The sequence below is a fragment of the Grampus griseus genome (assembly GCF_964374135.1).
Source record: "Grampus griseus genome assembly, chromosome: 20".
Classification (NCBI taxonomy): Eukaryota; Metazoa; Chordata; class Mammalia; order Artiodactyla; family Delphinidae; genus Grampus; species Grampus griseus.
The window spans coordinates 19,186,122-19,210,872 of NC_139014.1; the positions used below are offsets into that span (position 1 = coordinate 19,186,122).

General features: G+C 40.8%; 1 protein-coding gene across 4 annotated transcripts in view; it reads right to left on the minus strand.

Annotated features, from left to right (window-relative positions):
• The window catches only part of ATP6V0A1 (ATPase H+ transporting V0 subunit a1), a 61,735-nt gene extending 37,485 nt beyond the window's left edge, over positions 1-24,250 (minus strand). For 2 of the 4 annotated variants that reach the window (XM_082678613.1, XM_082678610.1), the window contains exons 1-5: positions 16,631-16,738; positions 14,569-14,732; positions 3,813-3,891; positions 2,319-2,416; positions 1,231-1,359 (exon numbers count right to left, since the gene is read on the minus strand). In XM_082678613.1, coding sequence (XP_082534739.1) covers positions 1,231-1,359; positions 2,319-2,416; positions 3,813-3,891; positions 14,569-14,685 — 423 coding nt within the window. In that variant the 5' untranslated portion in view covers positions 14,686-14,732; positions 16,631-16,738. Of the gene's footprint in view, positions 1-1,230; positions 1,360-2,318; positions 2,417-3,812; positions 3,892-14,568; positions 14,733-15,552; positions 15,647-16,630; positions 16,739-23,874 lie in introns of those variants that run through there. The other 2 variants (XM_082678611.1, XM_082678612.1) reach the window with 2 other exon arrangements.
• Positions 24,251-24,751: the final 501 nt, after the last annotated feature.

A 24,751-nucleotide genomic window follows, 5' to 3' on the forward strand; every position in this document is an offset into this window, starting at 1 on the left:
GGCTTCTCTGAGTCACATCCTTAGTTACTAAGGAATGTATCACATCTTCAGCTGACTTTCTCTAGCCCCGTGGTTCTCACACTAGCATGCTTCAGAATCACCTTGTGAAAACAGATTGCTGGGCTGGGCACCACTCTCAGAGTTTCTGATTGAAAAAGTCTCGTGTGGACTGAAAATTTGCATTCTGACAAGTTCTCAGGTGAGGCTGATGTTGCTAGTTGGCAACCCCCTGCTCCAGTCTAGAGAGCTAGTGAGACTTATTCTTTCCTCAAAAGACAGAAATTACAAGTAAAACTGAGGACATATAAGATGCTAACTAAAATGGGCCTTCTATTTTTCAAAAGCTTTGCTAATTTTTGTTGTTGTTGAGCAAAGGAAATAAAGAACTTATGGGAAAGTACACTGAAGAGTGACTGGGACAATCTCTGAAACGTCTGATGTTGTTAATCTGGTGGCAAAGACACCTATTGAAAAGAGAGTTACCCATATTTTAGGCCATCAGAAAAAGCACGTCCAGGCTGAAAGCTAAGACTTCTTCTCAGGTTTAATTAGGAGGAGGAAGCCTTCTGAAAGCCTTATTCCAATCCTTTCCATGGGATCACCTCAGCAAGCTGTCACCTGGCAACTTAGTCACCTACATTTTTAACCCAGGAATTCATTAACATTTTTTCCCTACAAGGTAATAAAGTTGAGTTTATATGAAAATCCAGGAATTTCAAAAAGGCATCCTACCAATTTTCCAAACAACGTAAAGAAAAGCTCTTGAAAAATTAAGTGTGATGTGCAATCTGGAGTACTTAAAAATGTGCTCAAAGGTTGACAAGCAAACATAGAGGATAAAAATTTAAATTTAACGACAAAAGGTTTGGAGATTAAACCTTTGTTATAATTTCATGTATAACTAACTGTTTCCTGTTGCTTCAACTTTAAGCATATACTTACCTTAAAATGTAAAAATTTCATCTAACTATGTTTATACAACTATTTTAGGGTTCCTTTCCCCATCTTGAGATGAAAAATTGCTGAAAATGCAAAATTATACAAAACCATGGCTGGCTGTGTACTGCATGAAAAATGGAACATAATCTGACATTTCTTCAAATAAAACAGGGTGCAGAAATGGTACTGCTTTCAAACTAGCAAATTAAAATAATTATTGGAATAAAAATATGGCCCACTTTGCTGGTGTAATATCAGCTGCTCAAATATTAAAAGAAACAATAGTCTGACCTCATCGAAAAACTGCTGAGTTTTGCGAAGTATAAATTTTAATTCAGTCAGTTCCAAGAAATTTCTCTTCAGAGCTTCCTGGTTTGTGTTGATTTCCTTCAGTTCATTTTCAATCTTCTCAAAATTGGCCTACAGAGACAACAACAACAATAACAAAACCAATTTACTCAAAGGAAGCTCAAAATGCTTGCTCTGAAAGACAGATGAATTCATCCATCCCACAGAACACTCGCCACCCAGATGGTTCAAAAGTATCTTTGAACAACACAGCAAGTACAGTCAGCCCTCCATACCCTTGGGTTCCATACCTGCAGATTCAACTAACCATGGTTCGAAAATATTTGGGGAAAAACATTTTCCAGAAAGTTCCAAAGAGCAAAACTTGAATCTGCTGCCCACAAGCAACTATTTACCTAGCATCTACATTGTATTTACAACTACTTACATAGCATTTACATTGTATTAGGTATTGTAAGTAATCCAGAGATGATTTAAAGTATACGGGAGGATGTACATAGGCTTAATGCAAATACTACAGCTATTTTATATAAGGGACTTGAGCATCAGCAGATTTTGGTATCCGAGGGACGGCCTGGAACCAATCCCCCTCAGATACTGAAGGACAACTGTATTGTGTTTTTACCAGGGCAATTTTCTTCATGAAAACTTTTTGGCTTAAAATCGTCTTTCTTTGTCTATAGATTCTGTTGTACACTTGGTTAAATTCCTCAGGGGACTTGGGATAGATAAAATAATAATTGAAAAGTTAATGAAAGGCTATTCATTTAGTCTATGAGATTAATAAATTACTGGATAAATTAACATTGATCCAATAAAGTTTCAATAAGCCAATAAACATTTATTTAGTCGCATGTGATAGTATTTGAGATACCACAGTGTTTTTTATACCATAAAAAAGCAAATTCATTTAAGTCCCATCCACAAGAAACTTGCAATCAATAGACAATGCTGTTGCAATCAACAGACAAGGACAGCAAGAATTATTCTACTCTCCAACTACTCAGGAAATTACTTTCTGCATTTAAATAGAAAGAAACTTATCTGGCTTCCTCAGAAGAATTGTTTACCTCTAAGTCAATCATGTCCCGGGGGAAGGGCACCTCCGGGTTTTCGCCAGTGTCCATAATTGGGATATTGGCTTTCCTTATCTCTTTCTCAACAAATCCTAGAAAGACAGAATCGAAACATTCATGTCTAGCTGCACATGTCTGGAATTGCCAATACTTGAGGAAAAAAATAATAAGACCCCAAACCCGGCTAAAAAGAGCTTCGTTCTAAGAAAGACACTTTTACATAAAAAAGGCAGATCGTATAAATCCTTTTTTCTCCACATTCCTCTTCCTCCTACCCTACTGTCTCTAAAGCATAGCTACCCCAAACAGGTTTATCATCCCACTACTGTCTTCTTTCCCTCTTCTGATATTAAAACTGGTCCTCATCTGTGTCAGCTCTCTACCCTTTGTGACTTCTACTGTATGACGGTTCTGGTCACAGATACTGTTGGCAGAGAGGAGCTACCAAGAGTGCGATTCAGTAGAATAGCTGAAACTTAGCACCCTAGTGAGACAACTCCAGCCTACATGGGTTTCATTAAATTTGAAAACAGGTCAGTTTTGACTTAAAAAATACAAAAAAACAAAGCACAGAATAAGGCCCCAAAACACCAGAAGACAAAAGTGTGTCGGGTGATAACTACTGACTTAGTTTTTAGCACAGGGACTAAATTCACCTAACAGCTAACTGAAAGCTGGCATAGTATAGTAGCAAGATCTTGGATTTTGAAGACAGACAACCTGGATTCAAACACCGATCCCATCATGACAGCTTACGTTCTTGGGCAAGTCACTTAACCTCTCTAATCTTTGGTTTCTTCATTTACTAAATATGGGTACTAAATCACCCATCCTGAAGGAATGCTGTGGGGAATGAACAAAATAAAGTATATGAACACCCTAACTCTCAACAGGACCTTAATAAGTGTTAGATTCTTCCCTCACAAATAGCTCAAATTAAAAGGCAGCTCTGGGGCTTCCCTGGTGGTGCAGTGGTTGGGAGTCCGCCTGCCGATGCAGGGGACACGGGTTCGTGCCCCGGTCCGGGAGGATCCCACGTGCTGTGGAGCGGCTGGGCCCGTGGGCCATGGCCGCTGGGCCTGCGCATCCGGATCCTGTGCTCCGCAGCAGCAGGGGCCGTGACAGTGAGAGGCCCGTGTACCGGAAAAATAAATAAAATAAAATCAAAAATTTAAAAGGCGGCTCTGCTGACATCTAAAATTGATGGTGTTCTGGGTTCTACCTCTCAGAATTCTACAGTGTAATACTGCCATAAAACCCTTCCCATAAAAAAAAACCAGTTTCAGCTTGCAGCCTTGTCATCTCAAACAAAGTTTCTATTAAGCACCACCTAGCCCAAACACCACACGTCTACTCGTGCACAAGAAATTCATCTTTACATCCTCTTTTCTTTTCCTCCTGTCGTATTTTCTTCCTTTATTAAGAGGACTCTAATTTAAGACATTTGGCTCACTAGAGGAACATCAGACAAGGCCAAAATGCACATACGAAGCTTTCGATCCATTTCTTCACATCTTCTAACTTCATTCACAAATTTCCGCTGGAAAACGTTCACATCTGGATTTAACTGCAAAATAAGAACAGAATACCAAATATTCAAATGTTACATTTCCTCTCTTTCATAAGCAACACATCCTGCAAAGTGAAAACCTAATTTAGTGTCAGTGTATGATGCGACACTAATTAAAACTTTCTACTGATCCACACAACCTGCTTTGGGACCAGTCTCACCAATGAAAAGTAAAATCCCCTCCCTCACTGCTGCAACATATTCCTGGAATGGAGGCAGATTAGACAAAGCACAGTGGCACAAAATGTTCTTCCCGGGCCAAAAGTCTCAGTGAGCACAACCACCTCCCACATTTGGGCAATGGATATAATAGAAGCTCTGCCTGGTTTTCCTTCTCTCCTTCTTCCCAATCAGAAGAGACAGAAGGCAAACTTCTCTTGTTCTTTTGACCAAGGGTCTTCACCTTCTAGGTGATAGGCTGGTTTATTCAATCATACATCACAAGTAATTTTCAAAGCAATGTGGCAGATATTCTGGGAAATGCAAATAAGAATAAAACAAGTTCCTACTCATTAAGAAGCTTGCAAACTAATAGAGAAGATGAATACAACCAATAAGAGAGCATGTGATAAATTCCATAAAAGAAATACAAAGAAAGAATTAGTTACTCAACATTTTTGGAGCACCAAATATGTCCCAGACACTGTATTAGGCACTGGCATAAATATAAAGAATAAGAGATATCCTAGCTTTGAAGAGCTATCAGCCCCACAGAAGAGAGACACAAACCAATCAATACAACTTTTGTGATAAACGTTATTAAAGAGTAAGCAAAATATTGCTGGCAGTTTCCTATACAGTTAAACATATATCCACCTACCTCATGACTGAGCATTGTACTGCTAGGCACCCGCTTAACGGGAATGAAAACATGTCCACAGAAATTTGTAAAACAATGTTTACAGCAGCTTTATTCATAATCGACCCAAACTGGCAATGATCCAAATGCCATCAACAGGAGACTGGATAAAGACACTGTGATATGTTCGTACCATAGAATGCTATCCAGTAATAAAAAAGAATCAACTACAGATATATATATATATATATATAAGTAAGATTAAATCTCAAAAATACGAGGTTGAGTGAAAGAAGTCAGACATAAGAGTCTGTAATGTATCATTCATTTACATGAAGTTCAAGAACAGGCAAAACTAATCTATGATGGTAGAAATCAAAACAGTTGTTACCTATGATGGGTTGGGGCTGACCAGAAGTGTGTACAAGATAGCTTTCTGGGCTGCTGGAAATATTCTATACCTTGAGTCGGGTGGTGGTTATAAGGGTATATAAATTTACCAAAATCATCAACCTGTACTCCTAAGATCTATGCATTTCACTGAATATAAAGTTTACCTCCATAAAAAAGAAGAGGGGAAAAAAAAAAAAAAAAAAGAAGAGGGGGGCTTCCCTGGTGGCGCAGTGGTTAAAAACCTGCCTGCCAATGCAGGAGACGTGGGTTTGAGCCCTGGTCCGGGAAGATACCACATGCCGTGGAGCAACTAAGCCCATGAGCCACAACTACTGAGCCTGCGCTCTTGAGCCTGTGCTCTGCAGCAAGAGAAGCCACCACAATGAGAAGCCCACGCACAGCAACGAAGAGTAGCCCCCACTCACCGCAACTAGAGAAAGCCGAGCGCAGCAACGAAGAATTAGAATTAGAGTTACCATATGACTCAGCAATCCCACTACTGGGCATAAACCCAGAGAAAACCATAATTCAAAAAGACACATGCACCCCAATGTTCATTGCAGCACTATTTACAATAGCCAGGTCATGGAACAAACTAAATGCCCATCGACAGACAAACGGATAAAGAAGATGTGGTACATGTATACAATGGAATATTACCCAGCCATAAAAAGGAACGAAATTGGGTCATTTGTAGAGACGTGGATGAATCTAGAGACTGTCATACAGAGTGAAGTAAGTCAGAAAAAGAAAAACAAATATCGTATATTAACGCATGTATGTGGAACCTAGAAAAATGGTACAGATGAACCGGTTTGCAGGGCAGAAATTGAGACACAGAAGTAGAGAACAAACGTATGGACACCAAGGGGGAAAAGCAGCGGCGGGTGGTGGTGGTGGTGGTGGTATGAATTGGGAGATTGGGATTGACATGTATACACTGATGTGTATAAAATGGATGACTAATAAGAACCTACTGTATAAAAAAATAAATAGGGCTTCCCTGGTGGTGCAGTGGTGGAGAGTCCACCTGCCAATGCAGGGGACACGGGTTCAAGCCCTGGTCCAGGAGGATCCCATGTGCCGCAGAGCGGATGAGCCCATGCTCCACAACTACTGAGCCTGCGCTCTAGAGCCCGTGAGCCACAACTGCTGAGCCCATGTGCTACAACTACTGAGCCCACAAGCCTAGAGCCCATGCTCCACAACAGGAGAGGCCACCGCAGTGGGAGGCCCGCGCACCGCGGCGAGGAGTGGCCCTTGCTTGCTGCAGCTGGGGAGAGCCCACGCGCAGCAACGAGGACCCAACACAGCCAAAAATAAATAAATAAAATAAATAAATTTATAAAAAATAAATAAAATAAAATTCAAAAAAAAGACACAATGCAGCCATAAATAAATAAATAAATAAATGTTTTAAAAAAGAATGAACTGTAAGAGAGAGAGAGAGAGACTGGTAACAGAGAACCTAGCAAGGAAATTATTGGTATTATGTATTACATTAATATTAGACAGATGGAATCTATGGTAAAAACCATTATTAGAGATTAAGAGAATCACTACATAATGATAATAAGAACAATTCCCAGGAAAAGGAAACAATTCCAAACTTGTGTGTCCCTAATAAAGTGCTTATTTGTTTTTGTTTTGCTTTGGTTTTTTTCACTGAGCAGGCACTACTCAGCCTCTCATTCAGAAATTTCCACTTCAATAAACAAGACATTCTGAAGTGAAAGTAGCCACAAGACTCATGGTAACTTTACTGGTTTCATAATCAAGAGTCAAAGTTCAACTGTAGCCACACCATGGCCTGCTTTGGGTAAGAAGTCCTGAAATATGTGGGCAAGGCATTCTCAAAATATTTCAAACAAACATTAACAGAACTACAAGAAAAAACTGACAAATCTGTCTACGTAGTGAGAAATTTTAATATAATTTTAAAACTATTGATACACCAAGTCCACCAAATATTATAAAAGGACAGAGAAAATTTGAACAACGTAATCAGCTTAATCTAACACACACACACATTTTCTAACACTGCATCCAATAGTTCTCTCTTCAAGAGTTCTTTTAAAAAAACTGACCACAAAATAGGTCACACAGCAAGTCTCAGTATAGAATTGGTACCATAAAATCTTCTCTATCATGCAATTAAGTTAGAAATCCATATCAAAAATACAACTTAACATATTTGGAAATTCTAAAATAGCTCTAAGTAATTCACAGCACAAAGAAGAAGTCATAATGAAAATCTCTCTCTCTTTTTTTTTTCCTGTGGCCATGCCACGTGGCTTGCGGGATCTTAATTCCCCGACCAGGGATCAAACCCAGGCCCTCGGCAGTGAGAGCACACAGTCCTAATCACTGGACTGCCAGGGAATTCCCTGAAATATCTTAAAATATTTAGAATGGAATGATAAAGAAAATGCTAGAGATCAAACTTTGTAGGATGCAGTTAAAGTGGTATTTAAAGGGAAATTTATAGACTTAGATGCAAATAGAAAAGAGTAAAAAATTAATGTGTCAAGTGTTCAAGAAGTTAAAAAAAGATAACAGGAGGTAGAAAACAACAAAGAGCAGAAATTGGGACTTCCCTGGTGGTCCAGTGGTTAAGACTCCACCTTCCAATGCAGGGGGTGCAGATTTGATTCCTGGTTGGGGAGCTAAGATCCCACATGCCTTGGGCCAAAAACCCAAAAAACATAAAACAGAAGCAATATTGTAACAAATTCAATAAAAAGACTTAAAAATTTTTAAAAAAAGAGCAGAAATGAATAAAAGTTCCTGAACAAAACAAAGTCAAAAGCTGACTTTTTTCTTTTATTCTTCTTTATCATTTTATTTGTTATCATTTTTTCTTAAAAGCTGGTTATTTAAAAAGACAAAATGGACCAAATTTTTATAAGACTGAGAGAAGGCATAAATAAACATAAGAATAGAAAAAGTTCACTACAGATAGAAATTTCAATAGTTAAAATATACTCATCTAGAAACACCAGGCCTAGAAGGTTTAAAGATAGGTTCTTTCAAAGACTAGATAAGCCCAAAGCTAAGAAAAACTATTCCAATGAGGAGACAAATGAAAGGAACATTCCTCAACCATAAGTGAGATTGGCTAGTATAATCTTTATACCAAAATAAGATAGGAATAGTTTGAGAAAGGACAATTACAGACCAATATCATTTATAAATATAAATGAAAAAATCCTAATAAAATTATTAGGAAATTGAACCCTAAAATTCTTTTGAATACACCTCATGACCAAGTTTCCCAGGCTTACAAGGATGATTTTACGTTTAAAAAAAGCTACACAAATGGTCTGTAAGCATATGAAAAAGGCTCCACATCATTAGCCATGAGGGAAATGCAAATCAAAACCACTGTGAGGGCTTCCCTGGTGGTGCAGTGGTTGAGACTCTGCCTGCCGATGTAGGGGACACGGGTTCGCGCCCCGGTCCGGGAAGATCCCACATGCCGCGGAGCGGCTGGGCCCGTGAGCCATGGCCGCTGAGCCTGCGCGTCCGGAGCCTGTGCTCCGCAACAGGAGAGGCCACAACAGTGAGAGGCCCACGTACTGCTAAAAAAAAAAACAGGGCAATATCTTTTGTATAGAAGATAAGTAACAACTAGTTCTATACTGAAACCACTTCTTATACTGAAACCACTCATTTTAATATGCTGCATATTTTCATACTTAATAAAAGATACAAATAAGAAAGAAAAGTACAGATACATGCTACAATATAGATGAACCTTGAAAACATTACGTTAAATGAAAGAAGCCAGACACAAAAGACTACATATTGTATGACTCCATTCACATGAAATGTCCAAGAATAGAAATCCACAGAAACAGCAATGAAGATTAGTGGTTACCAGGGGCTGGGGGTGGGGAGTGGGGTTGGGAGGAAATGGGGAGGGACTGTTAATGGCTACAGGGTTTCTTACTGGGGTGATGAAAATGTTCTAAAATTGATTGTGGTGATGGTTGTACAATTCTGTGAATATACTAAAAGTCATTAAATTGTACATTTTAAATGGATAAATTGTATGGTATGTGAATTATATCTCAGTAAAGCTGTTAAAAAAATTAGTAGGAAAAAATATGGCTATGTAATTCACCAAATTAATAGATTAAAGGAGAAAAAAACATGGCAACCTCAATAAGGAAAGGCATTAAATAAAATTCCACAACCATTTGTGACAGTAACTTCAGAAAATCAGAAGTTGAAAGGAATCTGCAAAATCTAAGAATTTTCCAAAAAATTAAGAATGTCTTATTTAAATTATAAAATATTTAAAAGATTCCCCTTAAAGTTTGAAGCAAGACAGGCATAATACATAATAGATACAAAGCATTTTGCCCTATTTCCTTATTAACAATAATCCCAATTTTGTTTACGGCAGCAACTGCTCAGCTGAAAAAAAAAGAAAACCACCACATTTCCCAGACTCTCCTGCAGCTACAGTATGCCATAATTTTGGCCAATGATAAATTAGCAAAGTCTGCTGAGGATTTCTGGAAAAGTTGTTTTCCTCCGTATGTAAGTACTTCCCCCTCCTCCTTGCACTTCTTTCTTCCTGTCTAGAATACGGAAGAAATGCTGGGAGCTGTGGTGGTCGTCTATAAGGACAAAGGCCAAATGCTCAAGGATGGCCAAAAAGAAACACAGAATGATCTTAGGACACTCATGACAGTGTGAAGCTGGGCTTCACGTTACATGAGAAAAGTACACCCCTAACATTTGGGTCTTCAGTTACATACAGCTAAACACAATCCTAACCAGTATTAGCTTGCTCTTACTCTTCATCCACACGTTATGCTATTGGGACTTCTCTGGTGGTCCAGTGGGTAAGACTCCGAGCTCCCAATGCAGGGGGCCCTGGTCGGGGAACTGGATCCTGCATATGTGCCACAACTAAGAGTCTGCATGCTGCAACTAAGAAGGCTGCATGCTGCAACTATGAGCCTACATGTCACAACTAAAAATCCCGCATGCCACAAGGAAGATCCCACTGCATGCCACAACTGAGACTTGGCGCAGACAAAATAAACAAATAAATATTAAAAAATAAATTTAAAAAAAGTTATGTTATTAAAGGTCCCAATGGATACAGTAAAATAAGAGAAAGAAAAGGAAAAGGATTTGAAAGAAACAGTTCACTCTCTGACAGTGCAGTAAAAAAGATTATATCAAATGTAGCAAAATGTTAACAACTGGTGAATCTACATTAGAGTATTTAGGCTTGAAATTTTTCAAGATAAAAATTTAGGAGGGGGCTTCCCTGGTGACGCAGTGGTTGAGAGTCCGCCTGCCGATGCACGGGACATGGGTTCGTGCCCCGGTCCGGGAAGATCCCACATGCCGCGGAGCGGCTGGGCCCGTGAGCCATGACCGCTGAGCCTGCGCATCCGGAGCCTGTGCTCCGCAACGGGAAAGGCCACAACAGCGAGAGGCCCGCGTACCGCAAAAAAAAAAAATTTAGGAGGGACTTCCCTGGTGGCGCAGTGGTTAAGAATCCACCTGCTAATGCAGGGGATGTGGGTTCCATCCCTCGTCCAGGAAGATCCCACATGCCACAGAGCAACTAAGCCCATGCGCCCCAACTACTGAGCCTGCGCTCTAGAGCCCGCGAGCCACAACTACTGAGCCCACGTGCCGCAACTACTGAAGCCCATGCGTCTACAGCCTGTGCTCTGCACCAAGAGAAGCCACCACAATGAGAAGCCTGCGTACTGCAACAAAGAGTAGCCCCTGCTCGCCACAACTATAGAAAGCCTGTGCACAGCAACAAAGACTCAACACAGCCAAAAATAAATGAAAAAAGAAAAATTTAGGAAAACAGAAAATACTGATAACAAAAAAAGAAAAATAAACTTTATATATATGACAAAATATACCAAAAACAGAGGGAAAAGATAAGCCACAGCCTGGAAGAAGTTATCAGTAGAGGATTAGAAAAAAGATTAGCTTCCAGAGTACATGAAGAACTTGAAAAAAAAATCCTACAGGTCAATACAGAAGACAAGCAAACCCAATAGAAAAACTTTAGGCAGATAATATAGACAGACATTCATGGAAAATGAAACCCATTATGTCCAATAAACAAATAAGATACTAAATGTACTAATCTAGAAAATGCAAATTAAAACAACAAGATACCACTTCACAACCATCAGACTGGCAAATTTCTTTCTGCCAGCGATGGGAGCATGAAGAGGTACATTCACTCTGAAGTTCACTCTGATAACATCTAACAGTTAGGGATGCACACGATGCTCAGCAGTGCGCCTCCTGGTTATAATCCCTGGAGCAGCAGCAGGTCCATGGAATCAATACCCTTTTCTTGTAACACTAGGACATCATTTGCCTTTTTCATTCTCATTCTCTCATGAGTGTTTCAGTGAAGTTTTCCAGAGGCTCATGAGATACATCACAGCAGACTGACTGCAGAAGCAAATGAAAATCCAGCTTTCTGCTAATTCAGACACTAAAAGATTTTCAAAAGTGTAAAAGCAATATCCCTCTTCTCGAAACTATTTTTTTGTTTTGGAAAACATAGCTATTTTTCATAAAAATGTTATGATAACATGTAGTAGGTTTATTATTACAATTTTTAAATGATTTAATAAGTAAATACTTCAAACATTTCTCAGTTTTAATTTCCAGTACAATAATATCGCTAACTGTAACTCTTATAAAAGCCCTCTGGGGTCCTCAATTTTTTAAGAGTCTAAAGAGGTCCTTAGACCAAAAAGTTTGAGAACCACTGCCCTGGAGAAACTATCACACGTGTATACCACAAGACATATATATGAATCTTCCTTGCACCACTGTTGAGCAAAGAATTGCAATCAACCAAAATGTTCATCAAAAGGAAAAAATGATAAACAGTATACTCTTACAATAACTATATAGCAATTTGAAGGAATGAACTAGCACTATCTGTATCAACGTGGTTAAATCTTACAAACATTAAATTTAAAAAGCCCTTGCTGAAGGATACACACAACATGAAACCATATACATAGTTTTAAAACATAAAATTATACTATATATTATTTAGTGATACATACACAGCAAAAGTGGAAAAAAACAACAAGTAAATGATAAAAGCAAAGATTGTGGAGATTACCTTTGTGAGGGAGGAGAGAGACATGAATGGCAGGGAAGAAGGATACACAGGAGCTTTCAATTATTTGTGGAATGTTTCTCTTAATTAGATAGTAGAAACATAGTTACAGGCATAACTCGTTTTACTGTATTTCACATTATTGCACTTTGCAGATATCACTTTATTTTACAAATTGAAGGTTCGTGGCAACCCTGCATTGAGGAAGGTTGATCAGCACCATTATTCCAACAGCATTTGCTCACTTCGTGTCTCTGTGGCACATTTTGGTAATTCTCTGAGTATTTCAAACTTTTCCAGTATTACATCTGTTATGGTGATCAGTGATCTTTTGATTGCAAAAAGATTACGACTTGCTGAAGACTCAGATGATGGTTAGCATTTTTTAACAACAAACTATTTTTTAATTAATATATGTACATTTTTTTTAAGACATAATGCTACTGCACACTTAATACACTACAGTTTAGTCTATAGCCTACAGTATAAACATAACTTGTGGGAATCTTAGTTCCCCGACCAGGGATTGAACCTGTACCCTCGGCAGTGAAAGCGTGGAGTCCTAACCACTGGACCACCAGGGAATTCCCAACATAACTTTTACATGCACTGGGAAACCAAAAAATTTGTGTGACTAGCTTTATTGAGATACTCACTTTACTGTAGTGGTCTGGAACTAAAATAAATATTCATTGTATTAGTCCCTATAATGTTTTGTATGACTGAAATACAACATAAGTAAAAGTTAAGAACACTGAATAGACACAATGGGTGTTAGGTAGGGAGACACCATAGTACCAGACAAAGGATTGCAAATTAAGGATGACTTAGGTTTGATTCAGGTTTCAAGCCTAGAAAACTGGAAGAATATTGATGCATTAGCTCATCTTTAGAAAGTCAGGATGAAGAAATAGTTTGTTAAAAGCCAAGGTGCTGGGATTTAGACATAACAAGCTTGAGAAGCAGAGATGACAAAAATCTTTGTTGGGGGGAGGTGGGATGGGGGGACAAAGGCCTTCTGAGCTATTTTATTTTATTCTTTTTAATTGAAGTACAGTTAATTTACAATGTAGTGTTAGACAGAAATCTTAGAGAGTTGTTAATTCAGGGATGGTGTTTGGGAGGTCAGGACCAGAGACACAGATTTGGGACTCGCTGAGTAAAGATGGAAGATTTGAGGATAGATGAGATCACCAAAAGAAAAAAAAAAAAGTGATAGGGAAGATGTGGGTACAGAGAAGCTTAGCCAGAGAGAGCAAAGAAAAGAGTTTTGGGAACACTGACACCTATGGCAGGAGTAAGGAACATAAGAGAGTGGTTGGTGGAAGATAACAATGAGTTTTCAGAAAGGTAAGAAAAGGAACCAGAGTCAGGGAGGAGAACATTTGAAGAGAGTTGATATAAAAGAGTTCAAAGCGAATAGGGAATAAGACCACATCACTGGATTATATTTGTGCAATTTCGGCTCAGACTGAGAACTTCCTGAAAGCTTGCCAACTCCAGGAAGCCAAAACTGATTAATTCCACCCCTTTCTGACCACTCCTCTTTCATCCATCCATTCATTCCAACAAATATTGATTATCTTTTATGTGGGCACTAAGGATATAATAACGAATGTCTCTGTCTTCCTGGTGTTCAGATCACAGTACAAGAGAGATCCTTTAATCAGCCAGTCGCACCGATGAATGGAAAATCACGACTATGATGACTGTTATAAATGAAAGGTACGTGGAGCTTTGAGACTGCATCACGAGGAACTGTTGCCTGCCCGCTCCTTTCAGCAGCGTAGATTGTGCCTTCAGATTGCAAGCCCCATAGGCCATACTTTTTTTATATTCTTAGACTGCCCATTTTCTTCTGGTATCTCCTCCAAGTGCCCAGCATCATGCTTCAGAACAATGGGTACTCAGTATACGCTTACTTACATACTGTATATCTGTAACTGGGTGCTTCAGATTTTGTAATAAATATGTCCTATTGTATGGAAGAGTTATGACACTTTTTTTAAAATACTGTACTGTGGGTGTTAAGGAGCCCAAAAGCAAAGTGCAAGCCTTGAACAGGTTAGTCTGGTGTCCTCCACCTGCATCCCAAGCAATTACCTTGAGAATGCTTAAGATTATTCTCAAAGCGGTAGCTAGTGAAAGTATGGAAGGATTGGCACAAAACATTCTCATCTCTACAAAGACAACTTGAAATGTACATTCTTCCAATAGAAGCCAGTGCTATAATGTTATTTTTGAAAATAAAAAGCAAAACGTTCGTCTTAAGGCAAATTGGCCATGATATGACAGGAAAAATAGAGTTCAGCGGTAATCAAGAAGCAGCCCCATAACTACTTACATCACGAAACTGAACCTTTCCGAGTTCTCCTAATTCACTGACACAACAATAAGCAGCTTCTGACTGTAGAAAAAGCTGGGCCAGGGTCATCTCCTCACTCCGGAAAAGCTCCCCCATGGCAGCAGAAAGGGCCGGTCAACTGAGTACCTGGATTTCTCTCCAACCTAAGGCAAAAAGAGAAAATTATATGACCTTGGAATTATCAAGAGGACTGAGAGCAAACAACACCCCAGGAAGCCTCTTCCGTTTTGCATTTCATTTCTTCCACTCTATGCTGACAGGTCTTTAACAACTGTTTTGACATCCTTCTTAGAAAGACAGAAAGGAGAAATTGCAACGGCTGTTACTGAATCTTCTCCCAAAGAGTGTCTGATAAACAGTCACTTCCTTTGCACTCGACGTCAGGATTGAATGACAATAATTTGGGACATCTCAATACATAAGAATGTATTCAGATTAAAAACAGAAACTGGGAATCCGAAACAGCTCTTTAAATACCTTGGACACAATATTATGAGGCAGCTGACAATTTTTTTTCCTGTGTCAGGAAACAAACAGAAGAGACCTCGGTTACCCTGTCATAAAGCATGTCTCCGTTGCATCTAGTTTTCTATCCTCTACTGCTAATTTCTAACAGACAAAGTCCCAGGACTGCCCTAAAGGTACGGCTACCTTAAAGGGTTTAACTTTCCAAACTCCTCGGAAAACACCATTTTCTCCCAAAAGAATCTAAACACATAAGCATTAACTTAAAAAACAAAAACAGAAAAACACAGAAACAGCTTACACATTAAGCTCAATTTCAAGTCAAGCATGACAGGAATACATGGTAATGACAAAGCAATTTTAAGTCACAGAGAATAAGCTTTGGACCTCCGCAGCTTTCTGTTTCTTATCCCCACCTTCAAGATTAACTACATTCTTCCATCTGTTAAAGCTTCGCATGAATAAGCCAATAAAGATTTCCTTTTCAGTCGGTCTTACCGTTACCGGGTAGGAAAGACAATTGGCGCTATCAGTGGTCCTGAAACTGCAATTATTTATTCTCAATCAGCTATTGTAAGGCACAGGCTGTACAGAATCTAAACTCAACAAAATGTACGGTATTTTTAGTATCATGAGGGCATCCCTAATGATAGGTGAAACTGGCATCAAAGGAAGAGCTATTCTTCCGGAAGCCTGGGAGACATTTTGAGAAATCTGAATGACAAAACCTTTGTGCATTTGACGTTCAAGGCAGCAAAACCACGCATTCAGATATAAGCAAGAATTTCTCAAGAGATCATGTAGCTTGACTTTAAGACTGCCTACACCTGAATCATCCAGAACAGCTGTTAACAGATCCCACACTATCCTCAACAAGAATAGATTCCACAACCTCTAAACACATAAAATTATGCCAGATCAGCATAGTTCAGAGGCTGCCGATAATGACAGCCTCCAATGAGTTGCCTCCCTGTTTCTGTTCTTTAATGATTACAAGTCTCCCTAGAACATCTCTATCCCACTGGAACCAAAGAGAAAACTAAAAAGGCCACAGCACTTCGGGCGCGTGGGGGTCGCAAAAAAAAATATGAAGAAACAGTAATCCTGCGCAAGAGGAGTCCAAATAAAGTGTTCCCGAGCCCTGCCTCACGACTGTCATCCAGTCCTCGCCTCCTAACGAGCTGTTCGAATTCACCTGCCTCGTTTCCTGTCTACCTAGTGAGAAGGAGGAATTCTCTGAGCCCAGGCACACCTACCTCCCGGAGTGGGGAATAAAAGGTGATAAGCCTCAAATGGGGAGCCCCTTTAAGAAGCCCCCCGATTCTTCAGCCTACCCAATAACCTTCAGTTCCTCCACCTTCCACTCAGATGGGGTAAGGGATCGGGGCCTCCAAAAGGGAGTGAACCTCCTGTTTCTCTGCCCAGAGGAGGGGTGCCCGAAGAGGGGTGAACCCCCATTCTTCTGAGACCTGAAGCCCCTGCTAATTCCTTTGACAACCGAGGGGGCCGTTAGAAGGGTTTACTGTGCCCCTCGGAGGCCGCTCCCTGCCGCGCTGTACCTACAGCCCCAGCTCACCTCCGGCCGCAGGAAGGCCGCCGCCAAAGCAACCGCCGCAGACCAGCGCCGCAGCCTCCTCAGCTCCCGGCAGCAGCACCTCGACGTGCGTGCGTCCGCAAAGCCCCGCCCCCGCGCTGCCGCCGGCCTCCTCCCCCACGATGACCTCATTGCCGTTGGCCAATGGGGTGAGGACTCGGCCGGAGGCCTCATTGCGGAGTCGCGGGGGCGTGGGCGAGACCCTGCGTGCTGACGCCATCTTGTTCCCGCAGCCTCAGCTGCCGGCCCCAGGAGGGCGGGTGTGTGGGGCGGGCGGTGCAGGTGCTCTAGGCCTTAAGTCCTTGAGCCCTTCAGAATCCTTTCTCACTAATATGTATCCTTGAGGCCAGACTGCCTGCTTTCTTTATTTTCATACCCGAGGAATTAATTCACAACTTTTTCCTCCTCGAGGGAAGTAGCAAGAAGGAGAGAAATTATTATGAAATGACTGGAGAGCTCGAGCGGAGCTCGAGCGGAGCAATCTGCTCTGCGCGCGCGCGCACACACACACCCTTTTTCCTTATTATGCAGGGGAGAAAATTTGAGCCCTAGAGTGGAGAACGACTTGCTAAAGGTACTAGATCCTGTAGAGGAGCCTTGATCAGGGGGCTCATTCATTTAAGAATAGAGAACCCCTCTTTAAAAAGGTATTTGCTTCAGTCCTTCCAGCAACTGTCCAGGTTCTATTTTTCTCCAGTTAACAGTGGGAGAAACTGTGGTGCTTCAAGGACAATGGTGCTTCAAGGACAAAGAACGACCCTGCGTGAAAAAGTGTCAGCGTTACACCCCCTACTGGACTCCTAATCGCCCTCCTCACCATGTTGCGATGGTTACGAAATTTGTGAGACCACCTGGGCGATGCCTACCTGGGCAACGGGACCTGTCCCAAGTAATGAAAGGCATATGCCCTGTCCCACTCCCACCCTAAGAAGGAAGGTATATGTGCCTCGACCAATCAGTAAAGGGAATTTTCACCTCGGACCATTTCTTTTGTTTTCTGGCTATAAAAACTGATCAATAGCACATGTTGGGGCTTGACTCTCCCAGGCTATTAGGAAGTTGGCCGCTGTTCTGGCAGTGACCCTTCCCTCTAATAAATTCTATCTTCCTTACATTCTGCCTTGTGTCTGGAAATTCTTTCCCAACCCGCGTTCGGACCTCGTCAGGAACCTTATTAGACCAGGTGTTGTGAAAGTTAATTTCGAATCTTGTTTGATGGATTCCTGTGCGCCCATTTGACCACTTAAAAGTTTTCTATTCCTCAAAATTTGTAAAAGAATAAGTTTTAAAAAACGCGTTAAGTGATGTCTACCTATTATTTATAAAAACGCCTTTCTCAACTATTGATGTCGATTCCCTTTTCTTGCCCTTCTTTTAAGGAAGAGTGGGGATCCCAAGTTGTTTGTCATAACCAGAACCATATCAGGAAAACTCAGAAAACTGGTTATTCATACTTCATGGGTGGTGGAACCCTACTGAGATTCAAATGTAATGACGGAGATATGTCTACCTGGCAAAAACATCATCAATCTTGCTTTACCAGCCTAAAGGAAATAATAAAGGGCAAATACCGACGTTTAATTTGCATTTTTCATCTCACATTGTGAATGAAGATATAACGACTTCATTACGATTTTGTTGAGAAGTAGCACCTTGGAGAGCCCCAGGCCCTCCCTTTCCCTGTGAGCTTAATTGCTCCCTAGTTCTCTCAACTTTCCCCGCAAGGCTGATAGGGTTCCACATTAGAAAGCCTGCCAAGTTTTATAAACTATTACACAATGACTCATTTCCTTCCTTTGAGACTTAAAAGAAAGTTACTTTTTAACCTCAGGGTCAGCTGCTCGCTAACCACAAATTTTCATACTCTTACCTTTAAGACAGCCTTTCATCTGGACTCATATCAGTGCCCTTGAATTCCCTTTTTTCACGGCTTCCTTGAAAGTATCTTCTCTCGGAGCTCCTTTTCTGTCTCCTTTCATTTCCCACCATCACTCTTTCTCCAGTGTTCTATTTCTTTTCCCTCCATGCTCTCTTCCTTGGAAGTCTTGCCTATTGTCAGGCTTAAATGTCTATGTGTAAGACATACCTATTTTTCTACCCACCTCATTCCTCCAAGGCTCAGAAATGGAATTTCAAGCTGCCTGAATAATGCCATTCAGGCAATAAACGTTTGCTGAGGCAGTCTGCTATATCGGAGAAATGGTGCTAGGTGCTGGAGATAGTAAAATGAAACAGACACTCTTCCTACCCTAGAGGAGCTCACAGCTCAGTGAGAAATAAAGTTCCAACAATTATGAGAGAGAGAGAGAGAGAGAGAGAGAAAGGTGAGATGAGATTAATACTTCCCATGTGCCAGGCACTCTTCTAAGTGCTTTATAAATATGAACTCATTTAATCCTCACAACAGTACTAGGAGGCAGACACTATTATTGTCTTCATTTAACAGATGTTATGGTGAAATTGAGGTACACTAATCTGCCAAAAGTCACTCAGCTAATGAATAGCAGAGCAGGATTCGGACTCAGCCAGTTAGGCCCCGTTTCTTGTGCTCTCGAGTACTGCACTGTTCTGACTCTGCTAAGAGTGCTGTCTCTGAGTCCAGCCCGAATTCAAATCTTGGTCTGTCATTTAACATCTCTCACTTTACGACTCTCTAAGCCCTAGTTTCCTCTTCTATAAAATAGAGTTAATAATAGTACTTGCCTTATATGTTTATTGTAAGGAAGAAAAGGAACTTAGTACACGCTTGGCACTCAGTCTGCATTTAAAAACTGTTAGCCATCATCATCATCATTATTATTGTCGAGATACAAAACACTATATCTCAGTATTGGACCTGAGGACATCAGAAAAGTTTACAGGGAGGTGGTGACACGAGTTTTGAAGACTTAGAGCTCTCACTGAATAAAAACTGTCTCTTCCTCTGAGATCCTTAATCCTGCTAATGGCATCATTGTTTTCCTAGTTACCCAGGCTCCAAGCTTAAGCCAACCTTTTTTTTTCTATCTAACATTGTTTACTTTAACACAAGCTAAATTAACACAAGTTGGATATTAAAATATCTCTGAGAACAATTTCTACTATTTATATTGTGAAAAATCAAGCAACCACTCTATAATTTGTAAAAATTTCACTTTCAGTTGAATGTTTTCTTCTAATAATTGTCTAAGAATGTCCAATTGGTCAACATTATGTGTTGAGTTTTCTCTTTTTTTAAAATTTATTTATTTATTTTGGGCTGCGTTGGGTCTTCGTTGCTGCACGTGGGCTTTCTCTAGCTGCGGCGAGCGGGGGCTACTCTTCATTGCGGTGCGCAGGCTCCTCATTGAGGTGGCTTCTCTTGTTGTGGAGCACGGGCTCACTGCAGAGCAGACTCTAGGCACGCGGGCTCAGAAGTTGTGGCTTGCGACGTCTAGAGCACAGGCTCAGTAGTTGTGGCACACAGGCTTTGTTGCTCCATGGCATGTGGGATCTTCCCGGACCAGGGCCCAAACCCGTGTCCCCTGCATTGGCAGGTGGATTCTTAAGCACTGTGCCACAGGGAAGCCCTTGAGTTTTCTCTTGAACAAAATTTGTATAGAGAGTATAAAACTTTAAATAAGTAAGAATAGATATTAAGCTTAAAAATAAATCTGCCCTAAGTCTGTCTTCTGAGGTTTGTACAGAGGCCTAGAAGGTTTGTACAGGGTCAGTAGTGAGGTCCTTGTGGCAGTGTGTTCTCCTTTTTTTTTTAAAATTGGAGTATAGTTGCTTTACACTGCTGTGTCAGTTTCTGCTGTACAGCAAAGTGAATCAGCCATATGTATACATATATCCCCTCTGTTTGGGATTTGCTTCCCTTTAGGTCACTACAGAGCACTGAGTTTTTTTGGTTTTGTTTTGTTTTGGCCGTGCCCTTCACCATGCAGGATCTTAGTTCCCCATCCAGGGATCGAACCCGTGCCCCCTGCAGTAGAAGAGCAGAGTCCTAACCACTGGACTGCCAGGGGATTCCCCCAAACACAGTAGTTTCTACCTGATTTTTCTCCCCTAGCATTGAGCCTACTCATGCAATGGTAAGTACCATTTCTTGAATGAATAGTGAATGGGTAGATGATCCTGAAAGAAACGGGGACCTCCTAATAGAAATCTACTATCAACAAAAGAACACAGCTATCAGACAAAAAGGAATATGATCACATCCTGCATTTTTTCTGTCCCCTTTGTTTTACGGACTTCATTATCTGTGGGGAACAGAGTTCGTGACAGATGCTTGTATGCTTGTGACAGAGATATGAGGGAAAGTTTCCAAGCAGAAGCTAGAATCAGAAACTGTGTGTGAAGTCAGTGAAAACTTTTACAGTCATCAAGTTCAGTACACTAATACTGCTGATGCTTGTATTCCATGTACAGTTCCCAAAGTTATTCTACATTGGAACATTCCTATAAGGAAAATACTCTAACTTCAATGATGAGCACTTTTTTGGGGGGTGGGGCTCATCCTGTGGCATGCGGGATCTTAGTTCCCCGATCAGGGATCGAACCCAGATCCACGGCAGTGAAAGTGCCAAGGCTTTACCGCTGGACCAGCAGGGAATTCCCCAATGACGGCTACTTTAATAAATAGCTTTCAGTCATCAGAAATCCATCATTCCTTCAGCAAACATCTATTAAGTGCACACTTTATACCAGGCATAATGTTAGAAACTGGAAATGCAAAGAGGAGCAAGGAGCTCACAGTCTATCAGGAGAGACAGACAAACAACTAACTGTGATATAACATACATGATATAGCAGCAATTGAAGTAGAAGTCTATGTAAGCCCAGAGAAAAGAGTTACTAATCCTGTTTGGCCTTGCAGGAGGCTTTAAGAAGACGTGACATTTGCGATGGGTATTAAGGGATTAATAGAAGTTTGTTCAGAGGAGGAGGCAAAGGCTAACAGAACAGAAATAGTACTAATATCAAACTAAATTCAGATGTTGTCTTCATCACAGTCAGCAAATACATCAACTTAGCCCAAAACTGACTAAAATATTTTGATACAGAATAATCAGGCATTTATGTTGATTTTATCTAGAGTTACCTGTATGCTTCTCTAGGGAAGAAATAAGTTGTGCTTACGCTTTTCTGTAATTTGAACAAGTACAGCATATGTCCAACAAGATCCAGTATAAACAGGTTGTTACCACACAGCCCTAGAAGACGTGAGAAATTCCATATGAGGCGTAGCCTCTAATACAATTCTGGGTGTCTAAACTGAGCTATTTCTTAGCATCTGTGAAAATGTCTAAACAGTAGTTACAAAAATCAGTTCTACTACCAAGACAAAAGAGAGAACAGAGGCAATGATCTAACCGAGTCTCAAAAAGTTACAAGAATTGTCACTGTAGTGACATGACTAAAACAAATGGTTTTTTCCTCCTTTTTCTTCCTTCCTTTTTTAGTTTGAATGAATGCACAGCAATTGTCTAAATTTCCACCAGTGAAAGGTCACCTCATGTTTGCTCATCCAACTTAGATTCCTAGATGGGAGTGTTAAAGTTAAACCAAGTGTTTTGAAAAACATATTTGCTCATGTTTTTTTCTGCCATATGCTTCCTGTATTAATTTCCTAGAACGGCCATATGCATTACCACAAACCGAGTAGCCTAAAACAACAGAAATGTATTCTCTCATAGTTCTGGAGGACAGCAGTCTGAAATCAAGGTGTCCACAGGGCCATGATATTTCTAAAGGCTCTAGGGAAGAATCCTTCATTCCCTCTACCTAGCTTCTGGTGGTTGTGCAAAATCCTTGGCATTCTTTGGCTTAGGGATACATCACTCCAATGGCCGCCTTCAACTTCACATGGCATTTTTCCTTCTGTGTGTCTGTATCTGCATCCACATTTCCCTCTTCTGATAAGGACACCAGTCATTGGATCAGTGCCCACCTTAATCCAGTATGACTTCATCTTAACTTGCCCATATCTGCAAATATACTGTTTCCAAATAAGGACATATTCACCTATTCCAGGTGGACATAAATTTGGGGGGAGTACTATTTAACCCAGTACACTTCCCTTACCAATTTGGGGAAGGAAATTTTGCTCTGCATAATAGTGCAAGCAGTTAGCAGCTAAAATTTTGATTTAAAAGTTAATTCTGGGCTTCCCTGGTGGCGCAGTGGTTAAGAATCCGCCTGCCAATGCAGGAGACATGGGTTCGACCCCTGGTCCAGGAAGAGCCCACATGCCGAGGAGCAACGAAGCCCATGTGCCACAGCTACTGAGCCTGTGCTCTAGAGCCTGTGAGCCACAACTACTGAAGCCCGCGTGCCTAGAGCCTGTGCTCCACAGCAATGAGAAGCCCGCGCACTGCAACAAAGAGTAGCCCCAATTTGCTGCAACTAGAGAAAGCCCACACGCAACAACGAAGACCCAACACAGCCAAAAATAAATAAATAAAATAAATTTATTTTAAAAATTAAAATTAAAAATAAATAAATAAAAGTTAATTCTGCTTGTCTACATTCATTGAGGTGACAGCAGTGCAGTGTAATGATCATATGTGTCCCGTCAAATAATTTTTTTGTTTTTCCCTTTTATATCAAAATGAACTCTAATTCTTAAACTATTCTACCAAAGATCTGATTTGAGTGTTGGTTGAGAGATTTCTCCTGCACAACCTTTAGGTGACCCGGCATGACCTTGACCATTGTTCTTGAAATACTGATTAGCAGTTTGTCTCCACAGAAACATGTAATTACTTTTGCAGTTTCACTCTGAGTTCCTCAACATAACACTGTGGTTTTACTTGCAAAGCCTGTCAATGTTTCAAATAAAAGTCTTTAAGTAAAAATCCATTCATAATAGATCTTGAGGCTCCCTTTGAAGCTCAGGCAATGTCAGCTTCCTTTAGCTCTGGTAATGATTACATCCACGAGGGGATATGAATGAGACTAAGGCATGTGACATTTTATGCAACCCTTAAGACTCTTGTGACCCACACGAGGCAAAAAGCCTCTTAACTTGTGGGAGTTAAGAATGCCATGGATGGCCAGTCCTGGTGTCTGAGTGATTCCCTGGGCCCAGCACAGGGACCAACTTTCCAGAGCCCTGAAGACAACACCCCAAAATATGGACTCATTTTCCACTCTACCTTCATTGGCTGAGCAGCTTCCAAGAACAGAGGCCGCATCTCCCGGTACCTGGCAAACAAATGCAGTATTGCCTCACGAACTGATTGCTTCTCAGAGGTACCTACCAGTGTATTTGGGGAGAAGCTTCGACAACAAGTTGAGGAGCGGCTGTCCTTCTATGAGACTGGAGAGATTCCATGAAAGAATCTGGATGTCATGAAGGAGGCAATGGTTCAGGCAGAGGAAGCGGCTGCTGAGATTACTAGGAAGCTGGAGAAACAGGAGAAGAAACGCTTGAAGAAGGAAAAGAAAAGCCTGGCTGCGATTGCCCTGGTGTCTTCAGAAAACAGCAGTAGGACCCCGGAGGAACGTGAGGAGACAAGTGAAAGACCCAAAAAGAAGAAAAAGCAAAAGCCCCAGGAGGCTCCTCTGGAGAATGGAATGGAAGACCCATCTGTCTCCTCCAAACCCCAAAAAAAGAAATCTTTTTCCAAGGAGGAGCTGGTTAGTAGCGATCTTGAAGAGACAGCTGGCACTGGAAGTCTTACCAAGAGCAAGAAATCTTTCCCCAAAGAGGAACCAGATAGTGACCCTGAAGAGTCAGGAAACAAGACGGTCCCCAAGAAAAAGAGGAAATTCTATTCCAAGGAGGAGCCTCTCAGCAATGGACCTGAAGAGGCTGCTGCCAGTAAGAGTAGCAGCTCCAAGAAAAAGAAAAAGCTCCGAAAGCTATCCCAGGAAAATCAGAATGGACATTTCCCTAGTAGGGCATAAATTACAGAGATATTTCCCAACCCATCCCCTATAGCCCAATAAAAATAAAAACAAATTCACGAGTCAAAAAAAAAAAAAAAAAAAGAATGCCATGGAAAGAGGCTTCTTAAAGAAATCAAATTGAGAAAACTGGAGATGGGAAGGATTGAGTGTCAGAGAGCAGAGACACCTCTCTGTGACATTAGACCTGAAGTATTTGCCCAGGTAAACAAGAAACCAGCTCAAGAT